This window comes from Nicotiana tabacum, chromosome 11, assembly GCF_000715075.1.
Source record: "Nicotiana tabacum cultivar K326 chromosome 11, ASM71507v2, whole genome shotgun sequence".
Classification (NCBI taxonomy): Eukaryota; Viridiplantae; Streptophyta; class Magnoliopsida; order Solanales; family Solanaceae; genus Nicotiana; species Nicotiana tabacum.
Window position 1 is genome coordinate 19,805,716 of NC_134090.1, and position 22,022 is coordinate 19,827,737.

Consider the following 22,022-nt stretch of genomic DNA (forward strand, 5'->3'; position numbering starts at 1 on the left):
GGGGAAAGAGAACAGAAAAAGAAAACTTACACTCCATTGGGAGAGTCTTACACTAGTCTGTTCCACAGGCTGAGATAGCTAGACATGCTGAGACCAATACAATCCAAGCTACCCAATCCTCCTCCAAAGAATCTGGATTACACCATTAGCTGTGAATATTGCTCCGGTGCACCAGGCCATGATACGGAGAAATGCTGGCATTTAAAAAATGCAATACAAGAGCTGATTGATACTAATAAAATCGAGGTTCAAACCCCCGAAGCCCCAAATATCAATAGAAATCCAATGCCAGCCCATCAAGAGGCTAATATGATAGAAATCATACAAGCTGATGGGGAGACAAAGAAGCCGTCACAAACTGTCATGGTGATCAAGTCTCATGAAGCCAAATCAGATAAGCAGTTAACAGAGGAGAAGCCGGTACCCAAGCATAACAGAAATGGTGATGGACCATCTATGATAATCGAGGAGGGATCATCGAGCAAAGTTTCCATAAAACAAGAAAGGCCGAAAGTGATAGTACCAGGGGTTGCTAAAAAACCCATTGTATTCGTGGAAGGAGCCCGTACAGATCGGGTTATTATCGCACCTGTAATCCAGCTGCCGGTCATCAACAACAAAGCCATCCCATGGAAATACGAACGGATGAATGTAATGTACAAAGGAAAAGAAGTCAAGGAAGAAGTGTGTGAGGTGCAAGGCTTGACTCGTTCGGGAAGATGTTTTACGCCCGAAGAGTTAAGAAAAACTAAAAACAATCCAACACCAATAAAGAGAGCTGTGATGGAAGAAGAGGCGGAAGCGTTTTTAAGAAAAATGAAACTCCATGATTATTCTGTTGTGGATCAATTAAAGAAGACGCCCGCTCAAATTTCATTGTTGTCATTACTGATTCATTCAGAGGAGCACCGTCTGGCTTTGATGAAAATCCTGAATGAGGCTCATGTTCCTGAAAAGATCTCCGTAAATCATTTAGGAAGAATAGCCAACAGAATCTTTGAGACAAACAGAATTACATTTGCTGATGATGAATTACCTGTGGAAGGTACTGAGCACAACAGAGCTCTTTACCTCACCGTGAAATGTGAAAACTCCGTAGTAAACCGGGTATTGGTTGACAATGGGTCAAGTGCAAACATCTGCCCTCTCTCCACTTTAAGCAAATTAAAAATTAAAGAGGAGAGGATCCAGAAAAATAGTATCTGCGTACGGGGGTTTGACGGTGGAAGCAGAGATTCATTTGGCGACATAGTGTTGGAACTAACAATAGGGCCGGTTGAATTCACAATGGAATTTCAAGTGTTGGACATAACTGTTTCTTACAACTTGTTGTTGGGTCGACCATGGATCCATGCTGCTAAAGCAGTCCCGTCAACACTACATCAGGCTGTCAAGTTTGAATGGGATCATCAAGAAATAGTTGTGCATGGGGAAGAAAGTTTAAATGCTCGCAGCAGTACCATTGTACCGGTCGAGGGAACAGAAAATGACCAGGGACCATGGGTATACCAAGTATCCGACACAGTGTCGGTAGAGAAAATTCCAGAGGGGAAATACCTTCCGAATCCAAAGATATCCTCTGCATCAGTCATGATAGCTTATGAAATGTTAAAGAATGGTTTTATACCCGGCAAAGGCCTGGGCTTATCTTTGCAAGGAATTATACAACCAGTATCTCTCCCCGAGAACTGGGGAACATTCGGTTTGGGGTTCATACCCACCGTAAATGACGTGATAAAGGCCAGAAAGTTGAAACATAAGGCATGGGATCTTCCAAAACCAGTCCCACATCTGTCAAAATCTTTTGTCAAGACCGGTGCTAGAAATCGCCCGATAACAACAATTCCTAAATCCCGGGTCAATCCTGAGGAGAAGTTGATTGAAAGATTCGAGAAGTTGTTTGATGATGTGAATATGTTGGAAAGCGGAGAAGGGTGTAGCAACGCGGAAGTTCAATTCGTTGGGCCAGAAACAAAGCTTAATAATTGGAAAGCCACTCCTCTCCCCATTCGAAAGGAGTCTTGGTAGTTTATTTTGATTTTCTTTCAAGTTTGTTTGGGTTACTTCAGGGTTGTAATCCCAAAGCTTATCTTACAGTTTGTTTGAAGTGTGCAAAACCTTGTTATCTTTCATCATCCAATAAAAAGCAGTTTCCTTTTTATTATCATTCCTGATAGTTTTCTTTTCTTTTTCCTGTACAGTTCTTTTTACACTGGCTCTAGTGATATGGCATGCATGAGGAATCCTCAGCCCAGTCTTAAAAATCAATCTGGTTCTGAAATATTAATTCAAGAAATATATTGTGATTATGAATCAGAATATGATGAAGATGAGGTTTTTGAAGAGATTAGTAAAGAGTTAATTCACTTTGAGGAAAAAATCAAACCCAACTTGAGTGATACCGAGGACATCAATATAGGGGACACGAGTAATATCCGAGAAACTAAAATAAGTGTCCATCTGGAACCAAAGATCCGAGAGGAGTTAATTAAAGCACTCATAGAATTCAAAGATGTTTTTGCATGGTCATATGATGACATGTCGGGCCTGAGCACTGATTTAGTGGTTCACAAATTGCCCACCAATCCAACGGTGCCTCCTGTCAAGCAAAGGCTGAGAAAATTCAAGCCTGACATGAGTGTGAGAATTAAGGAAGAAATCACCAAAAAATTGGAAGCAAAGGTCATTCGAGTCACTCGATATCCTGTTTGGTTGGCTAATATCGTTCCTGTACCAAAGAAAGACGGCAAAATTAGAGTATGCGTCGACTACCGCAATCTCAACAAAGCAAGTCCAAAGGATAATTTCCCATTACCCAATATCCATATTTTGATCGACAATTGTGCCAAGCATGATATAGGATATTTCGTGGATTGTTATGCCGGGTATCATCAAATTCTAATGGATGAAGAAGACACAGAAAAGACGGCATTCATCACACCATGGGGAACTTATTGCTACCGGGTAATGCCATTCGGTTTAAAGAACGCCGGAGCAACCTATATGAGAGCAATGACCACAGTGTTTCATGATATGATACACAAGGAGATTGAGGTATATGTGGACGATGTGATCATAAAATCAAAGCATTAGGCCGACCACGTTGGGGATTTGAGGAAGTTCTTCTTAAGACTTCGCAAGTACAACCTCAAGCTTAACCCTGCCAAATGCGCATTTGGAGTTCCATCTGGAAAGTTGCTAGGATTCATAGTCAGTCGACGAGGCATCGAGCTAGACCCATCAAAAATCAAAGCCATCCAAGAATTGCCACCTCCAAAGAACAAAACTGAAGTAATGAGTTTGTTGGGAAGGTTAAATTACATCAGCAGGTTTATTGCTCAGCTCACAACAACCTGTGAACCAATTTTCAAATTGTTGAAAAAGGATGTTGCGGTCAAATGGACCGATGAGTGTCAAGAAGCGTTCGATAAGATAAAAGGGTACTTATCAAACCCACCCGTGTTGGTCCCGCCAGAGCCAGGAAGACCTTTGATTCTTTACTTGACAGTCTTGGAAAATTCATTTGGTTGTGTATTGGGGCAACATGACCTCACTGGCAGAAAAGAACAGGCCATCTATTACCTTAGCAAGAAATTCACAGCCTATGAGGTTAAGTATACTCATCTGGAAAAGACATGTTGCGCCTTGACTTGGGTAGCTCAAAAGTTGAAACACTATTTGTCGTCCTATACTACTTACCTCATTTCCCGTCTGGATCCATTGAAATATATTTTTCAAAAGCCTATGCCAACGGGAAGACTTGCAAAGTGGCAGATATTGCTCACAGAATTTGACATCATCTATGTGACTCGGACTGCAATGAAAGCCCAAGCACTTGCTGATCATTTAGCCGAAAACCCGGTCGATGAGGAATACGAGCCGTTGAAAACCTATTTTCCTGATGAAGAAACAATGCATATCGACGAGGTGGAGCGAATTGAAAAACCTGGCTGGAAACTTTTCTTTGATGGAGCCGCTAACATGAAAGGAGTCGGGATAGGAGCCGTAATCATTTCTGAAACAGGGCATCACTATCCTGTTACGGCTCAATTGCGATTTTATTGCACCAATAATATGGCTGAATATGAAGCTTGCATTTTGGGGTTAAGGCTAGCCACAGATATGGGTATCCAAGAAATCTTAGTCATGGGAGATTCGGATCTTTTGGTACATCAAATTCAAGGAGAATGGGAAACTCGAGACTTGAAGCTCATACCATACCGACAATGTCTACATGATCTTTGTCAGCGGTTTCAATCAGTGGTGTTCCAACATATTCCAAGAATCCATAATGAGGTCGCCGATGCATTGGCTACCTTGGCATCAATGTTGCATCATCCGGATAAAGTTTATGTAGATCCGATACATATTCAAGTCCACGATCAGCACGCTTATTGCAATATGGTCGAAGAAGAATTTGATGGTGAACCATGGTTCCACGACATCAAGGAGTATATCAGGATGGGGATATATCCCGCACAAGCCACAGGAGATCAAAAGAGGACCATTAGACGATTGGCAAATAGATTCTTCTTAAGCGGAGGAGTTTTGTATAAAAGAACACCAGATCTTGGATTATTAAGATGCATAGATGCCAGACAAGCTACAGCTGTCATGTCTGAAGTACATTCAGGAGTTTGCGGACCCCACATGAGTGGATATGTGTTGGCAAAGAAAATCCTCCAAGCTGGTTACTATTGGCTTACCATGGAGCGAGATTGTATCAGTTTTGTGCGCAAGTGTCATCAATGCCAGATACACGGAGATTTGAATCATTCTCCACCATCCGAGTTGCACACAATGTCGGCACCATGGCCTTTCGTTGCCTGGGGAATGGATGTGATTGGATCGATTGAGCCAGCAGCATCCAATGGGCACAGGTTCATTCTGGTAGCTATTGATTATTTTACCAAATGGGTTGAGGCCAAGACATTCAAATCAGTGACCAAGAAAGTTGTGGTCGATTTTGTCCCCTCAAATATCATATGTCTATTCGGAATCCCAAAGGTGATCATCACAGATAACGGTGCTAATCTTAACAGCAACTTAATGAAGGAAGTATGTCAACAGTTTAAGATTACACATCGCAACTCTACCCCATATCGGCCCAAGGCGAATGGAGCAGTGGAGGCAGCCAACAAAAACATAAAGAAGATACTTCGGAAAATGGTAGAAGGTTCAAAACAATGGCATGAAAAATTACCATTTGCATTATTGGGATACCGCACTACTGTTCGCACTTCAGTAGGAGCAACTCCTTATTTGTTGGTATATGGCACTGAAGCAGTAATTCCTGCAGAAGTTGAGATTCCTTCCCTTCGGATCATCGCTGAAGCAAAGATTGATGATGATGAATGGGTCAAAACCCGTCTGGAACAGTTAAACTTGATTGATGAAAAACGATTGGCCGCAGTATGTCATGGTCAATTATATCAAAGAAGAATAGAAAGAGCATACAACAAAAAGGTGCGTCCACGGAAGTTTGAAGTGGGTCAGCATGTGCTGAAACGTATTCTTCCACATCAGGTTGAGGCAAAAGGCAAATTTGCCCCGAATTGGCAAGGACCATTCATTGTGACCAGAGTATTATCAAATGGTGCACTATGCTTAACAGACATTGAAGGCAAATGCATAGACATGGCAATCAATTCTGACGCGGTAAAGAGATATTATGCATAACTTTTTGAATGTTTGTATTTAGTATTATTTCGAAGATTGGAATGACAAAGGCAATTTATTCTGCTATCCAAACACTATACCATTTGTTTCCCCTTCGAGCCATATTTGTTTCTTTCTTACCCTCTCTTGGAATCAATAAAAAAAACAAAAAAATAATAATAATAATAATAAAAAAAAATCATCACTATTATCTAGTGAACTACGTTTGACCTGATTCCTCAAAGAAGGATACGTAGGCGCCTCACGGCTCGGTCATAGGGTACACAACATACACAATGTGCACGAAAAGAAACATTAAGAGACCCCAATCAAGAAACTGGGGCAGGAATTGTATTGGCAATAAGAAAAGATTCCAAGAGTTGTAATTTTAAACTCATACCAAAGCTATTTAGCTTTTAATACCTTTTCCATTTCTAACCCCATACCAAAAAGACCTTTCGATCAATCTTAGAAAAATGTTGAGGCAAGCAAATGAAGATGGTTCATAACACTCTGGTACAAACAAGAAAAAAAAGTAAAAATGAGAGAGTCTTATAGGTGAAAACCCACACGGGCACCATAAGGCGACGGAAGTTGAGAGAAAAGTAAAAATGAGAGAGTCTTATTGGTGAAAACCTTCATAGGCACCATAAGGTGAAAAGTAAGTGAGAAATGAACAAATGAGGAAGGTTTGTCGGTGAAAACTCTTTGAGATATTGCAAGTCCAACAGGTCTGTGAAATAAAAAATGAAGATGGATTGCGGAAATTTTGGGGAAAACAAAAATGAGACAATTAAGAGGAGATTGATTAAAAGACTGGGTTGATTAATCCGAAATGCATACCCTGATCATTGGCGTCAGTAACTCCAATCAGATAAGTTTTATTCCTTCTTCGATAGTCATCCAAATTTGTATTTTTCTTTTCATTCTATAAATTGTCGAAATCAGCGCGTTTCGTCACTAATAATCTTACTTTTCTAAAGCTTTGAGATAAGTTTTATTCCAAACAAATAAGAAGGAATGTCAAGGTCTACTACCAAGATTCAAGGTTACCTGATGCAAAAATACGGCCATGAAAGGTAGGAGATAAAAAGATATTGGTGTAAGAAAAGTGAAATCAAAAGTGGATCAGCAAAGTCAGAAGGGACATATGATTACAAGTTAAAAGGATTTGAAGGAAAACATACAGAGGGAAATCCTATAGTCAAGGATCAATCACAAAGACAAAATAGTCTTTTTCAACCATTCTAAGGCAATAAAACAAGACGAAGAAGAAGCCCCACCATCGGCAGGAATACCCCAGTTAACCACCCTGCTTTTAACTAACGAAGTTTTTTTTTTATTTAAAACAGGGGCAAAAACAACATTTGTGTCAGGCGTCCACCTGGAGAATGAGGATGAAGAAAAGAAGAAGTCAGGCGTCCACCTGGAGAATAAGGATAAGAATTGAAGAAATCAGGCGTCCACCTGGAGAATGAGGATGAGAAAAGAAGAAGTCAGGCGTCCACCTGGAGAATGAGGATAAGAATTGAAGAAATCAGGCGTCCACCTGGAGAATGAGGATGAGAATTAAATAAGTCAGGCGTCCACCTGGAGAATGAGGATGAGAAAAGAAGAAGTTAGGCGTCCACCTGGAGAATGAGGATAAGAATTGAAGAAATCAGGCATCCACCTGGAGAATGAGGATGAGAATTAAAGAAGTCAGGCATCCACCTGGAGAATGAGGATGAAGAATTGAAGAAGTCAGGCGTCCACCTGGAGAATGAGGATGAGAAAAGAAGAAGTCAGGCGTCCACCTGAAGAATGAGGATGAAGAATTAAAGAAATTAGGCGTCCACCTGGAGAATGAGGACGAGAATAAAAGAAGTCAGGCGTCCACCTGGAGAATGAGGATAAGAAAAGAAGAAGTCAGGCGTCCACCTGGAGAATGAGGATGAAGAAAAGAAGAAGTCAGGCATCCACCTGGAGAATGAGGATAAGAATTAAAAAAGTCAGGCGTCCACCTGGAGAATGAGGATGAAGAAAAGAAGAAGTCAGACGTCCACCTGGATAATGAGGATAAGAATTGAAGAAATCAGGCATCCACCTGGAGAATGAGGATGAGAAAAGAAGAAGTCAGGCGTCCACCTGGAGAATGAGGATAAGAATTGAAGAAATCAGGCGTCCACCTAGAGAATGAGGATGAGAATTAAAGAAGTCAGGCGTCCACCTGGAAAATGAGGATGAGAAAAGAAGAAGTCAGGCGTCCACCTGGAGAATGAGGATAAGAATTGAAGAAATCAGGCGTCCACCTGGAGAATGAGGATGAGAATTAAAGAAGTCAGGCGTCCACCTGGAGAATGAGGATGAAAATTGAAGAAGTTAGGCGTCCACCTGGAAATGAGGATGAGAAAAGAAGAAGTCAGGCGTCCACCTGGAGAATGAGGATGAGAAAAGAAGAAGTCAGGCGTCCACCTGGAGAATGAGGATGAAGAATTAAAGAAATCAGGCGTCCACCTGGAGAATGAGGACGAGAATTAAAGAAGTCAGGCGTCCACCTGGAGAATGAGGATGAGAAAAGAAGAAGTCAGGCGACCACCTGGAGAATGAGGATGAAGAAAAGAAGAAGTCAGGCGTCCACCTGGAGAATGAGGATAAGAATTAAAGAAGTCAGGCGTCCACCTGGAGAATGAGGATAAAGAATTAAAGAAGTCAGGCGTCCACCTGGAGAATGAGGATAAAGAAGTGAAGAAATCATGCGTCCACCTGGAGAATGAGGATGAGAATTAAAGAAGTCAGGCATCCACCTGGAGAATGAGGATGAGAAAAGAAGAAGTCAGGCGTCCACCTGGAGAATGAGGATGAAGAATTAAAGAAGTCAGACGTCCACCTGGAGAATGAGGATAAGAATTAAAGAAGTCAGGCGTCCACCTGGAGAATTAGGATAAGAATTAAAGAAGTCAGGCGTCCACCTGGAGAATGAGGATGAAGAATTAAAGAAGTCAGGCGTCCACCTGGAGAATGAGGATTAGAAAAGAAGAAGTCAGGCGTCCACCTGGAGAATGAGGATGAAGAATTAAAGAAGTCAGGCGTCCACCTGGAGAATGAGGATGAAGAAGTTAAAAAGAAGTCAGGCGTCCACCTGGAGAATGAGGATGAAGAAAGAAAAGAAGCAGTCAAGGCACCCACCTGGAGAACGAGGGAATACAATTGAAGTTTTGAAATCAAAAGCCCGCTCATATGATAAAGGAGCACATTTAGAATCAATAAAGCAGAGAAGTCCAACAAAATCCCCAGCAAGAAACAACAAGAGTCCCAAAAGAAAATACGGGACACAATGAAAAGGAATACGGAATAAGCCAAATGCCCAAGAGTCACCAAGATATCAAGACAACAAGAAACGCAAGGGCATGATCTAGATAAGATTTTTATAATTCATGTACCATAGTCTAGTTTAGCTTTTTTGTATTTCCTTTGAAGTAAGGTGTAATAAGGAGGTCAGCAAGTAGTAAAAACAGCACGAAGCAGCAGTAACATCACAGTCCCAAGGTAGTCCCAGCTACCCAAAACTTCTCGAACTACATTGACCTGATTCCTTTATAGCCAAGGATATGTAGGAAACCTTTGAAGCAGAGGTTCGGTCAAATCATTCAAAAAATGCTTCCCACGGAGTATTCGAACGGGCAAAAATCGCTCGTATCCGCTCACTTTATCTTTGCACGAAAACTCTTCGAGTTTCCGCACAAAGAGGGGCAGCTGTGAGCACGTGATTTTTTGTCTTACGAAAACTACTCCAAAATAAATCAAAAAATAAAATAAATTTCTTTTACTGTGTAATTCTTGAATTTGCGTGGTGTTAAATATTTGTGTTATGTCCGTAAATGTTTACTTTGTCATAATAAAATGAAAATTAAAATAAAATACATGTTGCATGCATATAGGATTTAATTATGTATTTGAAAGATAATTTAAATAAAATCACCAAAATATGCATTTCGTTCTATTTTTTTTTATATTCCACTGTGTGATTAATGTTTTATCTGTATGTTGAATAGTTGTTATGAAGTGATTAATATTTTTGTGTAAGGTTAAAAATTGTTTTATAATTTTTGTTAGGATTTTTTAATGATAAATAATAAAATAGAATAAAAAAAAGAATATATAAGTTGTAAAATAAAAATTGGACCTGGATTAAAATCCAGGCCCAAATCAAATTACCCTCCCACGTGCCCCGCGGGCGCGGTAAAAAGGAGGTGTGACAATTACCACACTACCAATGGCCTCCCACCTCATCTTATGAACACCCTCAAAACAGCTTTTGAAATGTCCGGTCCATATTTTTCCAAAATATAACAAACTCTAAATCCTGACTTGGTTATATATGACTACAATCAACCATGGATTGCTCAGTTGGCTTTATCTATGAATATTCCTGCTGTGCAGTTGCTCACTTTTAGTGCAGCTGTTATTGCTTTGGGCTTCCACATGTCTGAAGACAAAGAAGATAAGTTCCCCTTCCCTGAAATATACCTGCGCGAATACGAGATGCTTTCATTGAAGAAAGCTATTAATGAATCACCAGACAAGGAGTTCCCATTCTGCGAGGCACTTAGGCGATCACGTGATATTGTTCTGGTGAAAACTTGCAGAGATTTTGAAGCGAAATACATGGATTATCTTTCAAATTTGGTCTCCAAGAAAATTGTCCTGTTTGGCACACTAGTTTAAGAATCCATTGACCAAGATGAACATGAGGAGATCATGCAATGGCTTGACAAGAAAGAAAAAAGTTCAACTGTGTTGGTTTCATTTGGGAGTGAGTAGTTTTTATCCAAGTAGGAAATACATGCAGTAGCTCAAGCCTTAGAGCTTAGCAAAGTGAACTTCATTTGGGTCATTAGGTTTCCACAAGGTGGAAAAAATAGTACCATCGAAGATGCATTACCAGAAGGGTTTCTTGAACGGGTAGGAGAAAGAGGAAAGGTTTTGGAAGGATGGGCTCCACAAGCAACAATTCTTCAACATGCAAGTATTGGTGGATTCGTGAGTTATTGTGGATGGAGTTCTTTTATGGAGAATGTGAAATTTGGTGAGCCTATAATTGCAATGCCAATGCACATTGACCAACCAATGAATGCTAGGCTTGTGGTATATATCGGGATGGGAGTTGAAGCAGTGAGGGATGAAAACGGGAAACTACAAAGTGAGGAGATTGCAAAGGCGATAAGGGAAGTGGTAATGGAGGAAAGTGGGGAGGCTGTGAGGAAGAAAGCTAGAGAATTGAGTGAGAAGATGAATGTAAAAGGGGATGAAGAGCTAGATGATGTGGTGGAAGAGCTGGTAGCACTTTGTGGTAACAAATGATTAGCAATAAGATTTCAAGTTATATACTATCTATTAAAACAAAGTTTAAACTATCAGTCACTCTTAAAGATAATTACCTTAAAGATGAACAAAAGTTTCACCACAATGTAAATTGTATCCCAGAAAAACATATAATGAAGTTTCCAAGAGGATTGCTTGACATTAGGAAACCAAGAAAAAACAATTAACTACACAGGCATGACATTCACTCTATATCCAATTTTTTGCAAGTACAACTGCCATTTTGTTGTCTCAATTAACGTCGATGTGTTTTAAGACCTATTCCAAGCCAGCATTATCATAGATCAGAACAGAGTTTTAACATCACACGATCCACAGAGAAATAAGCACAATTTCGTGCATTAAAACATGATGTCAAACAACGGGTAAGTACCATGCCAGTGGATCTAGTTAAGATAACAATTCAGCACTAAGCCAACAAGAAAACTCATTTTCAAGCATTTTGCAGAGGCGTACATAGCAAAAACAATCAGTGAAGCAATACAACAAAGACATTGTTGGCATAAAAATTGCATTAGTAGTTGAGAAATAACCACCAACCAAATTGGAGAATAAAGCACTTCAGCTTCAACAATTGAAGCATCAGATCGACTGTAGGAACTAATTGCATTATTCCCTGTAGAATCAAAATCCAACGCAATGAAATATTAAAGAAGGGTAGAATTCATACCTGAATTTCGCAGAAAATGCAGCGATGGATATACCGCGTTATATATAGCGTGGTGTAATACCGTGCTATACCTGTTTGTGGACCCACCAATTAGTCTCATGCGGGTAACTGACATAACTGTAATTCAAATATATATAGCGCGGTGTAATACCGAGCTATACCTATTTGTGGGCCCACCACTAAGTCTCCTGCAGTTAACTGACATAACAATAATTCAAATGGGCAACGTGGTGTAATACCATGTTATACATCAAAAAATTCAGCCCCTCTAGCAAGGCATTACCTTATTTAAAGGAGTTAGGATTTTATGAAAATCCATTCAGAAAATATTCTAACTTCCGTTCAAACTTTACTTCTTGTTATCAAGCATTTTTTATAATGTTTGAAAAGCCAAAAATAAGTGGTTTCATTATACTGGGGGGAGGGGGAGGGGTGTAAGGTTGTAGTGGAGAATAACTCTATGAGGTATAGTTTATCTCCACAGTGTCATAATAAATTTCCGCTTACAGTGGAGTACGATAAATTGGTATCGTTGTTACGTAAAAAAAATGAGTGTGAGGAAATGTTCGGTGAACCTTAAAATAACCGGTAGATATCCATATTCTGTGACTCTGCCGGGGTTTGCTTGTTATTCTGAGTTTAACATCGAAGAAGATGAAACTCTTAGAGATTTTTTGTGGATTACGGATGAATACAGGGAATTTAATGTGATACAATTATTGGAAATGTACGTCAAAGCTGAAGACGTTCGCAATAATGAGATTGAGCAAAGCAGGGATAACCCCCAGTCATTGGGTGGTTATTCTGGAGCAATTTTAGCCCAACAGGTTCCGGCGGAAAGAGTTTGGCCGGATCTTAACTTATCTCCGCGGGCGAATAAGGAGCGAGGAAATAACTTCTCTCCTACCTTACATAATCCACAAGACGATTGGTAAGCTTCAATTTTTCTTTCTCTTACAATGTTTATTTTTTGTTGAATTAAATTTGTATTAACACTCATATTTTTCACAAGGGGGACCGTCTGGATATGAATTTTACAAGTTATGACCCCACACCCAGTTGGAATATGCATAGTTTTTGCGTGTTGGATCACGGTGGTCCATCTGGGAGTCATCACCAACAGAAAAATGTCCATCAGGGAATGTCAAGACAGTACGACTTGTAAGTGAAGTGATATAGCTATATGAAAAATATTTATCAATTTGAGTAGATTATTATTTTGTTCTTTTTGTGCAGTGAAAATGAACAACTTGATGGTCCTGACCTCATTCAGTTGCCTGTAGACGATGTATTTACTTGTGATTTAGCAGATGCGCAGAGTCAGGAAGATAAAAGTGATTATGACAACAATGCCGATGAGTCTGGAGATGACACACACTTCCGTGACAAGGGTGATGAGGAGGAGGAAGTGAATGTCGAACCAGAGCTGACGAGGGAGCATGCTCCTCCACCTCCCGTTAGACCATGAGTGTACGAGTCCCACGTGCCGTTTCATGAGCAGAATATTCCCTACCTTGATAGCCAAGTATGTCGGATGTGGATGCCCTCACAAGGGATGCTGACGAATTTCGGTTAGCAATGTGGGATGAGTCTAGACCAACGGTGCTGACAAAGGGCATGTATTTTTCCGATAAAGCTCGTTTAACTAGGGTTGTAAAAATGTACATCATAAGAGAGTGCCATAAGATGATGGTATGGGAGTCAACTCTGGAGGTATACAAGGTCAAATGTCGTAGACACTTTATGAGTTGTAACTGGATGTTGCGTGCGATCAAGAAGGAAACAGGGGTGTGGAAAGTGGGTAAATATATTAGCACCCACAGATGTGAAATGGACACATTCAATGAGAATCACTTCAACTTGGATGTAGACTTGATTTCTCTTGTCTTGATTCCATACTTGGAAGTGTCCATTAAGTTCAAGATCAAAGAGTTTATTATAGCCGTCCACCAGGAGTATGGGTGTACTACAACCAAAAGAAAGGCATATCTCGGGCGCAAACGTGCTTTTGAAATTATTTACAGTGACTGGGATAAGTCATTTTCATCTCTACCCAGGTACATAGCCGCACTGAAACACTTTAACCCCGGGACTGTTGTTGAATGGAGGCATGAGTGGAGTCCGGGAATACCAGAAAATATATTCACATACGTGTTCTGGGCATTTAAACCAGCCATTGATGGTTTTGTGCATTGCCGTCCAGCAATTTCCATAGACGGTACTCATGTCTATGAAAAGTATGATATTAAGCCGTTGATCGACGTTGCAGTAGATGCCAATGGACAAATATTTCCACTAGCCTGTTCCATTTGTGCCAATGAAAGCGAAGAGACGTGGACACGATTTTTGAACCACTTGAAGCAGCACGTTGTCAAACAGCGTTCAGGTATTTGTCTAATATCTAATCGGCATGGTGGTATTTTAAGTTTTGTACGGCATTTGTCTGAATGGCAGGAACCCTATGCATACCACTGTTACTGTATGACCTAAAGGCCAATTTCTAGAAGAAATATCCCGAAAAGGCCTTGCATGATTTAATGTGGATGGCTGCAACTGAGCACCAGCAGTGCAAATTCGGGAGGCGCATGGAAGCGATCCGGTAATTTAGGATCGCCGGCATGTTGCTGCATCTGCAGTCCCAACTGGTAGAATAAATGATGAACAATAGCCTACAAAATATTTAAAATATTAATTACAGAACGCTATATCACAGTTATAAGTAAGAATATCAAATAACATATCAGTGCCCCATGCCTCTCGGCATATGGTCTGTACCGACCGCCAGCTTGATGAATGGGGTTCCCAATAAAAACTCGGGTAACGCGGTGGTACCAGGACGTATAGAGCTGAACAGTCATTGTCTGGATCTGTGAAGGTGGGGGCGGAATCAGGTCAGCTCGCTGGTCCCAAGCATGGACATGCGCCTCTAGCCATTCTACAAATGCGTCGTCTGTTGATACCCAATTTTTTCTATATATTTTATTATACAAAATACTTTTAAAATAGCATATTTATGCATATATAAGAATGTCCAAATGTTTTATTATTTTTTCTTAATTTTTAAAAAAATTTAAATTTATTTATTACCCTATTTTATCCATAAAACCCCAATAATTATTCCCAAAATTATCATTTTGGTGATTTATTTATTGGATTCTCATATTTATACTAAAATATAGGTAATTTAATTTTTACATATTTTTACAAAGTCATTTAGTATTTTTAAAGTTAAATTGTATATAATTACAACATTAGCCTCTTTTAAGATTGATTACGTTTATATTCATAAAATTTAAGGCTGGTATTTTAAAATAGTTAATTATGTGCTACAAATTATTTTGGTACCTTTAATTTATTTTCAGAAATTAATTTATTATTATTTATAAATTAAATAGAGAAAATTGGCTATTTAAATGTTAGCCCAATTTCATTTCGATTATAGCCCAATTCTGACCCCAATTGAACTCAATTGAAACCACTTGAACCCCCGACCCAATTCTGATTTAATCCGACTCTAACCCATCTTCATAACCCGCCCATTCGCCCATTTTGATCCAGGTCGTTGATCATTCAGATCAACGGCCAACAACCATCCTTGCCTTTTTAATTCAAACGACCGCTAACCCTAGCCTCATTTCCAAATTCCACTACCTCTGAATCCCCTTCTCTCTCAACTCTCTCTTAAATTCTCTCAAACCCTAGCCGCCGCCATAAACTACAACCCTAATACCTCCCCAAATCTATGGTTCCCAAAGTCATCGGAGATCTATATCCACCTCTCATGACTTCTACGTGCTCGATTATTATGATCTCGAGGCTAGATCGTGAAAGAGCCTGGTCCAGGCTTGTTCGATTGCAGTTCATGACTGTTCTTCGGTCGTCTCCGACTTTTTCTCCGGCCAGCCATGGCTATTCGAGTCAGACTCTTGACTCTCCTGCTTAGATCATTGGTTTTCAAAGCCTTTCTCACCACTTGGGGTTATTTTGAAACCTTAGCCTTTAAGGTTCCTTCAATTTCTTTTTAGATCTGTTTCAGATCTATGTTTGCTCTGAACTTCTAAGTGTTTTTCTCAAATTTTCTTTTAAAACTCTGCTTTCAAAACCTCTTATCTTTCCGATTAGGGTTTTTGTTAAGTTATTTCAAAATATTTCTCTGATTCTTTGACATGTTTGGCTATGTTTGCTTATATCGTTCTTCTACCTGAGTTTGCATATTAAAACCGCTAATTTCTTTTAACTGTTTACTAAACGAATGTTTGTTTGTGTGAGTTTTGTCCGATTTGTTTGCTTATTCTCTTTTAAAACTCTCATATTGTTGAAAATCCCAGGGTTTTGGGTCTGAGACTGTTCGTTTAAGTGCATGAATCAATTTGAAGTTCTTTATTTCAAAATCTTTTGCTCCCTTTTGTGTGATTCTTCTGATTGTTGGGTTTCTATCTTCTCTAACACTCAAATGTGCTCAAAACCCTAAGGGGTTTTCCTCACCTGCTACTGTGAGACCTTCACATGCTTTTGATATTCTATGTTTTATTCACTACTTGACCTACTAGACTGTCATGCTTCGAATGTTGCTATCTACTGAATCTTTATGTTACTGTTGTGTGTTATTTCTTCTTGCCAACAGGACTAGCCTCGCATGTATAATGTTTATGCACCCTATTTATATGCTGAGTCTCCTTCTTTGACTAATTTTCAAACTCGTGACTAAGTTTAAACTTTTCCTTTGTGAGATTCTGATTTCACTCGCCTATTAAGGTTAATTGATTTCTTTCCTATTTTGCCTTACTAAATCTTTTCCAAAATTAGAGTATCTCTGTACCTAGACTCGAATCGCTTACTTGTTATTTTAGTACTTCTTTTATGGCAACTTTTAGCCTGCTTTTTAATTGATTGCTTTCCTTATTTCGAACATGTCACTGCATGTTAAGCAAGTGACCCCTTAATTAAGGACAATCACTTGTATAATTGATTCTGAATCATGATTGATTCCATGTTTGTAGCTTATTACCTCTTTCTTACTCGTTTTCAAAAAAACTATAAATATCCGTTACTTCTTCTCTTTCAAAAACACGAACCCTTTTAGTTATAAACTCACACTTACACTCAAACACTCTCTCTTGCTTTACTACTACTTGTGCTACTGCATGTTTAGCCGGCTGAAAGCCAAGGCTATATTTCGAAGTCCTGCTACTTTTCTTTACTGCACTTTTCTTCTTTGACTGGTATGTTCTAATTAAGTTTTTCAGCACCAACAACAACATGCTTATATACTGATTTTGCATTCTTGTCTGCCTACTGCTTGTATTTAATTCAGTACTATTACTTAGCATGCTGTAATTTCCTCTCTCCTGTTCTGAATCAATGTATTATGAATTCCAAATCCCTACCCCTAATGTGATTAATACTTGTGGTTGGTTTGGGGCATGACAGCATTGAATATTGCTGAGCATGACCCAAACTTGATCCTCCTAGGATCATAACCTCCATGTTACCCTTATATGTTGTGTGTTCTGCTTGATTTACAAGCATGACAACACTCCATATTGTTGTTCATGCCCAAAATTAACCCATGCCTAAGTATATAGGCCCCTTTACAATGGATTCCCAATCTCCTGCCCCTTTGTATGAAGTTATCAATTCTTTGAAGTGTTAATGGATGACTCCCCTCACCCTTTCCCTCTCCTTTATTCCCTCGGTTCTTAGAACTCAGTTTATGCACTTTTCACTCTCTTCTTAGACTTAAGTTCTTCCCCCCTCATGTGAGCCTTCATTGGGACCCATAAGCTCCCTCTGAACTTGGACACATGAGGACTGGCATTTCCACACTCCACTTGTCCTTATTCTAGTTATGAAACTTGGGTGTGAGTACTGCCCGGGGTCCTATTGAGGCCCTTAGGGAACTCTGACACACTCAAGGCTGAGAAAGTCTTTGGATCAATGGTATTTTGAGTTGGTTTATCTCATAACTGAGAGAGGAAGTCAAGAATCATGCTTCCTCTGGTTGTAACTTTTCTTTGTACTTGTTCTGATGTAATTTATTATTCCTGGTTTGTAATAATTTGTAATGAACATTTGGGGCTGGATAGTGAAAAAAGGTTGGGAAATTATGCATGCTCAAGGGTAGAAAACATGCCTATAGGATTGCATTTTCTACTTGTTCAAATCACATTTAGAAAACGTGCCTATAGGACTGCTCTAATTTTGCATATTCATATTACATTTAGAAATCATGTCTGTAGGACTTACTTGTTCAACATCCCATCTAGATAACCTGCCTATAGGGATTGTCTAAAATTCTGCACATTTGTCATCGTTTAGATATCATGTTTTTTAGGGCCCAATTGGTTATAACACAGTAGCATGCTGAAATCACTAACGCAAAGAAATTATTCCTATAGGGGTTCTTAAATAAATTTGAATCGTTCCATTCACATTCAATGTTAGATATCATGACCATGTGGATTAGAGTCAGTAATAGTAGATACCATCATCTGCAGAATTTGGAACTAGTCTAATTTAAATTCGTCTATTCTAAACCTCTGTTTAATAGTTCCCTTAGTTTCAACAAGGTTTAGCAAGCATGCCTATAGGATTTCAAGCAGTACGTTTTGAGTTATCACTGTTTCACCACCTTCTGAATTAAGTAGATATCATGCCTATAGGACCCCGTCTAAACACTTAGGCAAGATTTAGAGTAATAACTATAAAATTGAATCTGCCTTTGTTAATTATTACAACCAGCATGCAGGCCTGATTCAGACTTCTTATCTGAGTTATGTAATAAATAAATCTTCCTCAACAATTAACTTTCCTCATCTTTATGTGCTTTAAATCAGACCTAAAAAGTATGTGCAAGTCATACTAGTTATGTGCTTTTGTTTTGAGGAGGTATACATGAGCCTTTTGCATGTTTACATGCTTCCCCTTTATATGTCATATTATTTGTTTTTGTATGTCGCCTTAGATTTTTATCCTTGGAAACTCCAAGTCAGCCAATATCCCTCCCTTTAGGAATAGTAGTCCTAAGTGCCTCCGGGACTGATAGGAATGGGACGGGTAATAGCATGAAATAGTAATCGAGACCAATCCATGCTGTAATACCTTAACGGGGTGGGAAGGGTAGATATGGATATGATGATCGGTGCGCTAATGCCACGTGTAACCCCTCTTTTGAGGAGTGATTATCGGGTATTGCATTGATGTGATCCATACTTTTTTGTAAACCTAGGACCCCCTTTCTTTATTTTCCCCTTCTTCTTTTTTTAAGCATTGTAACTTATTATTTAAAATCAGCTCTTTTAATTGTTCTTTCAAACTTTGTTTACTTTCAAACTATTGTGCATTGAAATCCCCCCTTATTTGAGCCTTATCTGCTTATATGTTAATTACGCCCCAAATTCACAATAATTGTCAGGTCGGGAACCACACTAGTGGATCCTGAGGAGTGCCTAACACCTTTCCCTTGGGATAATTTTAAGCCCTTACCCAATCTCTGGTTACCTAAACAAACTTAGAATTGAATCTCTATTGGTGTCCTAATGCACCTTAATCATTAGGTGGCGACTCTTCAAATGCAAAAACCCAATTCCCAAAAGGACCGAGTTGTCCTTCCAAATGTCATAAACCCGATTTCGCGAGAAAAAGGGGGCACGACATTGTCCACCCTCGAACGATCAGCCCAATGATAATGTGTAGCCTCCCATATAGTCCCCCTCGGTATATATTGCAGATGACCAAACTAGGGAAGTACCCGCTCTGTGGCATGATGCTCTACAATATCGAGGCATATCAGCGGGATGGAAGTGCTCCAAATCAATCGGCCGACCAAGCAATAATTGGGCAGGCCACCTATCAAGTTGTCGTTGTAGGGTATCCAGATGAACTATTAAATAAGAACATAAAAGTGAGTATGCGCAACACAAGTGAATATATACCAAGGTTAGGTACACATTTACCTGTGCGCCCTCCAGCATATCTAACATATCCCTGACAAGGGGGAGATTATTATGAGCATCATAAACTCGGTAATTTCCACACCGGAGAACCAACCTCCTAGATAGAGGGAGAAATGGAGGTGGTACATCCAGAGGTAATGGAAGTAGAGGTGGCTGCAATACCAAGAACCGCGCACAGGCCCAAACCTAACATACAAAGTTGACGTAAAGTTTAAAATAAATTTTGACTAGATAGAATTGGAAGTAATGAATAGAGTATTCAAATATGTTATCACCTGTAGAAGCGGCAGAAAACCACATACGTCGCTCTAGGTGTCCATTTTCGCCTGGCATAGATGCCGGTACATGTAAGCGAGAACAGCAGCACCCCAGTTGTACTGGGGTAAAACATCTAGCAGCTGAAGATGATGTAGAAATCGCAAACTCACTAGATTTCCCCAAGTGTTCGGGAACAAGAACCCCCCCCCCCAGAAGGAGCAGCACCAACCTCGTATACTGATGAATATGTAGATCATCTATCTCACCGGTGTTGTCGGGGTGCAATATCTCTAAATGTTGTCTAATAGCTGTCAAACCCATGCGACTGGCCCCTGAACATACAGTCTCATCCTGTAGCCTGAAACCAATGAGCTGCTGTAACAAGTCCAAATACTGGACACGCATCATATATCTCATACCCTGAGGCAGTGCAACGGGCAGTCCATCAGCAACATCCCATATAAAACCTCAACATCCTGCAGCATGATGGTGGCCTCGCCAATGGGCAGGTGGAAAGTGTGCGTCTCTGGTCGTCACAGCTCTATCAAGGCCGTGATCAGAGACTGGTCGAGCTGCAGCCGCCCCATATCAAAAATCCTATAGAAGCCCGTATCCTGTTGGCGCTGGACTACACGGGGATGGAAATTTCTACTCTTCATAAAGTCCCACAAGTCGTCCACTCTTATGCCGCGGGGAGTATGGACCAGTATCTCTCCCTCCCATACGTAGGCGGACCTATGATCACCCTGTAACACTAATAGCTCATCGGAGATAGGTCCAGGAAGTACATGCGGCATGTCCATGTCGTCTATTGTAAATTAAACAATATTAATTATGTGTTTGTTTTGTAAATAATTAATATTTAATTATTTAATTGGATAGAGTATATATCTATGGATTCCAGGCTCGATATTTAAGGCCTAGTAGCACCAAGCTATACTGAATTCGTATGTGTGTCAATTTCAATTTTTTCATAATTTTGTGTGTTTGTTCTACAAATTAAATAGTTAATTTTTGTAAATTTAATTGGATAGAGTATATATCTATGGGTTTCATGCTCGATATTTGAGGCTCAATAGCACCAAACTATCCTGAATTCTTAGGTGTGTCAATTTCAATTTTTTTCATAATTTTGTGTGTTTGTTTTATAAATTAAATAATTAATTTTTGTAAATTGTAATTGGACAGAGTATATATCTATGGTTCCATGTTCGATATTTAAGGCCAAGTAACATCAAACTATCCTGAATTCTTATGTGTGTCAATTTTAATTTTTTCATAATTTTATGTGTTTGTTTTGTAAATTAAATAATTAACTTTTGTAAATTATAATTGGATAGAGTATATATCTATGGGTTAAAGGCTCGATATTTGAGGCCATGTAGCACCAAGCTATCCTGAATTCTTATGTGTGTCAATTTCAATTTTTTTCATAATTTTGTGTGTTTATTTTATAAATTAAATAATTAATTTTTGTAAATTGTAATTGGACGGAGTATATACCTATGGGTTCCAGACTCTGTATTTGAGGCCCAGTAACACCAAGCTATCTTGAGTTCTTATGTGTATCAATTTTAATTTTTTCATAATTTTGTGTGTTTGTTTTATAAATAAAATAGTTACTTTTTGTAAATTATAATTGCACAGAGTATATATATATGTGTTCTAGGCTCGATATTTGAGGCCCCGTAGCACCAAGCTATCCTGAATTCTTATGTGTGTCAATTTCAATTTTTTCATAATTTTGTGTATTTGTTTTATAAATTAAATAATTAATTATTGTAAATTATAATTGGATAGAGTATATATCTATGGGTTCCAGGCTCGATATTTGAGGCACAGTAGCACCAAGCTATCCTGAATTCTTATGTGTGTCAATTTCAAAAAAAAATCATAATTTTATGTGTTTGTTTTATAAATTAAATAATTATTTTTTTGTAAATTGTGATTGGACAGAGTATATACCTATGGGTTCCAGGCTCGATATTTGAGGCCCAGTAGTACTAAGCTATCCCGAATTCTTATGTGTGTCAATTTTATTTTATTTTCATAATTTTGTGTATTTGTTTTATAAATTAAATAATTAATTTTTGTAAATTATAATTGTATAGAGTATA

At 39.1% G+C, this 22,022-nt stretch overlaps 1 protein-coding gene across 1 annotated transcript; it reads left to right on the forward strand.

The window, feature by feature from the left end:
• The first annotated feature begins 10,059 nt into the window (after nucleotides 1-10,059).
• On the forward strand, nucleotides 10,060-11,001 carry LOC107783553 (UDP-glucosyltransferase 29-like). The gene is made up of 2 exons (XM_075225896.1): nucleotides 10,060-10,359; nucleotides 10,477-11,001. Exons 1-2 carry the CDS (start codon nucleotides 10,060-10,062, stop codon nucleotides 10,999-11,001), a joined length of 825 nt encoding a protein of 274 aa, XP_075081997.1.
• The last annotated feature ends 11,021 nt before the right edge of the window (nucleotides 11,002-22,022 follow it).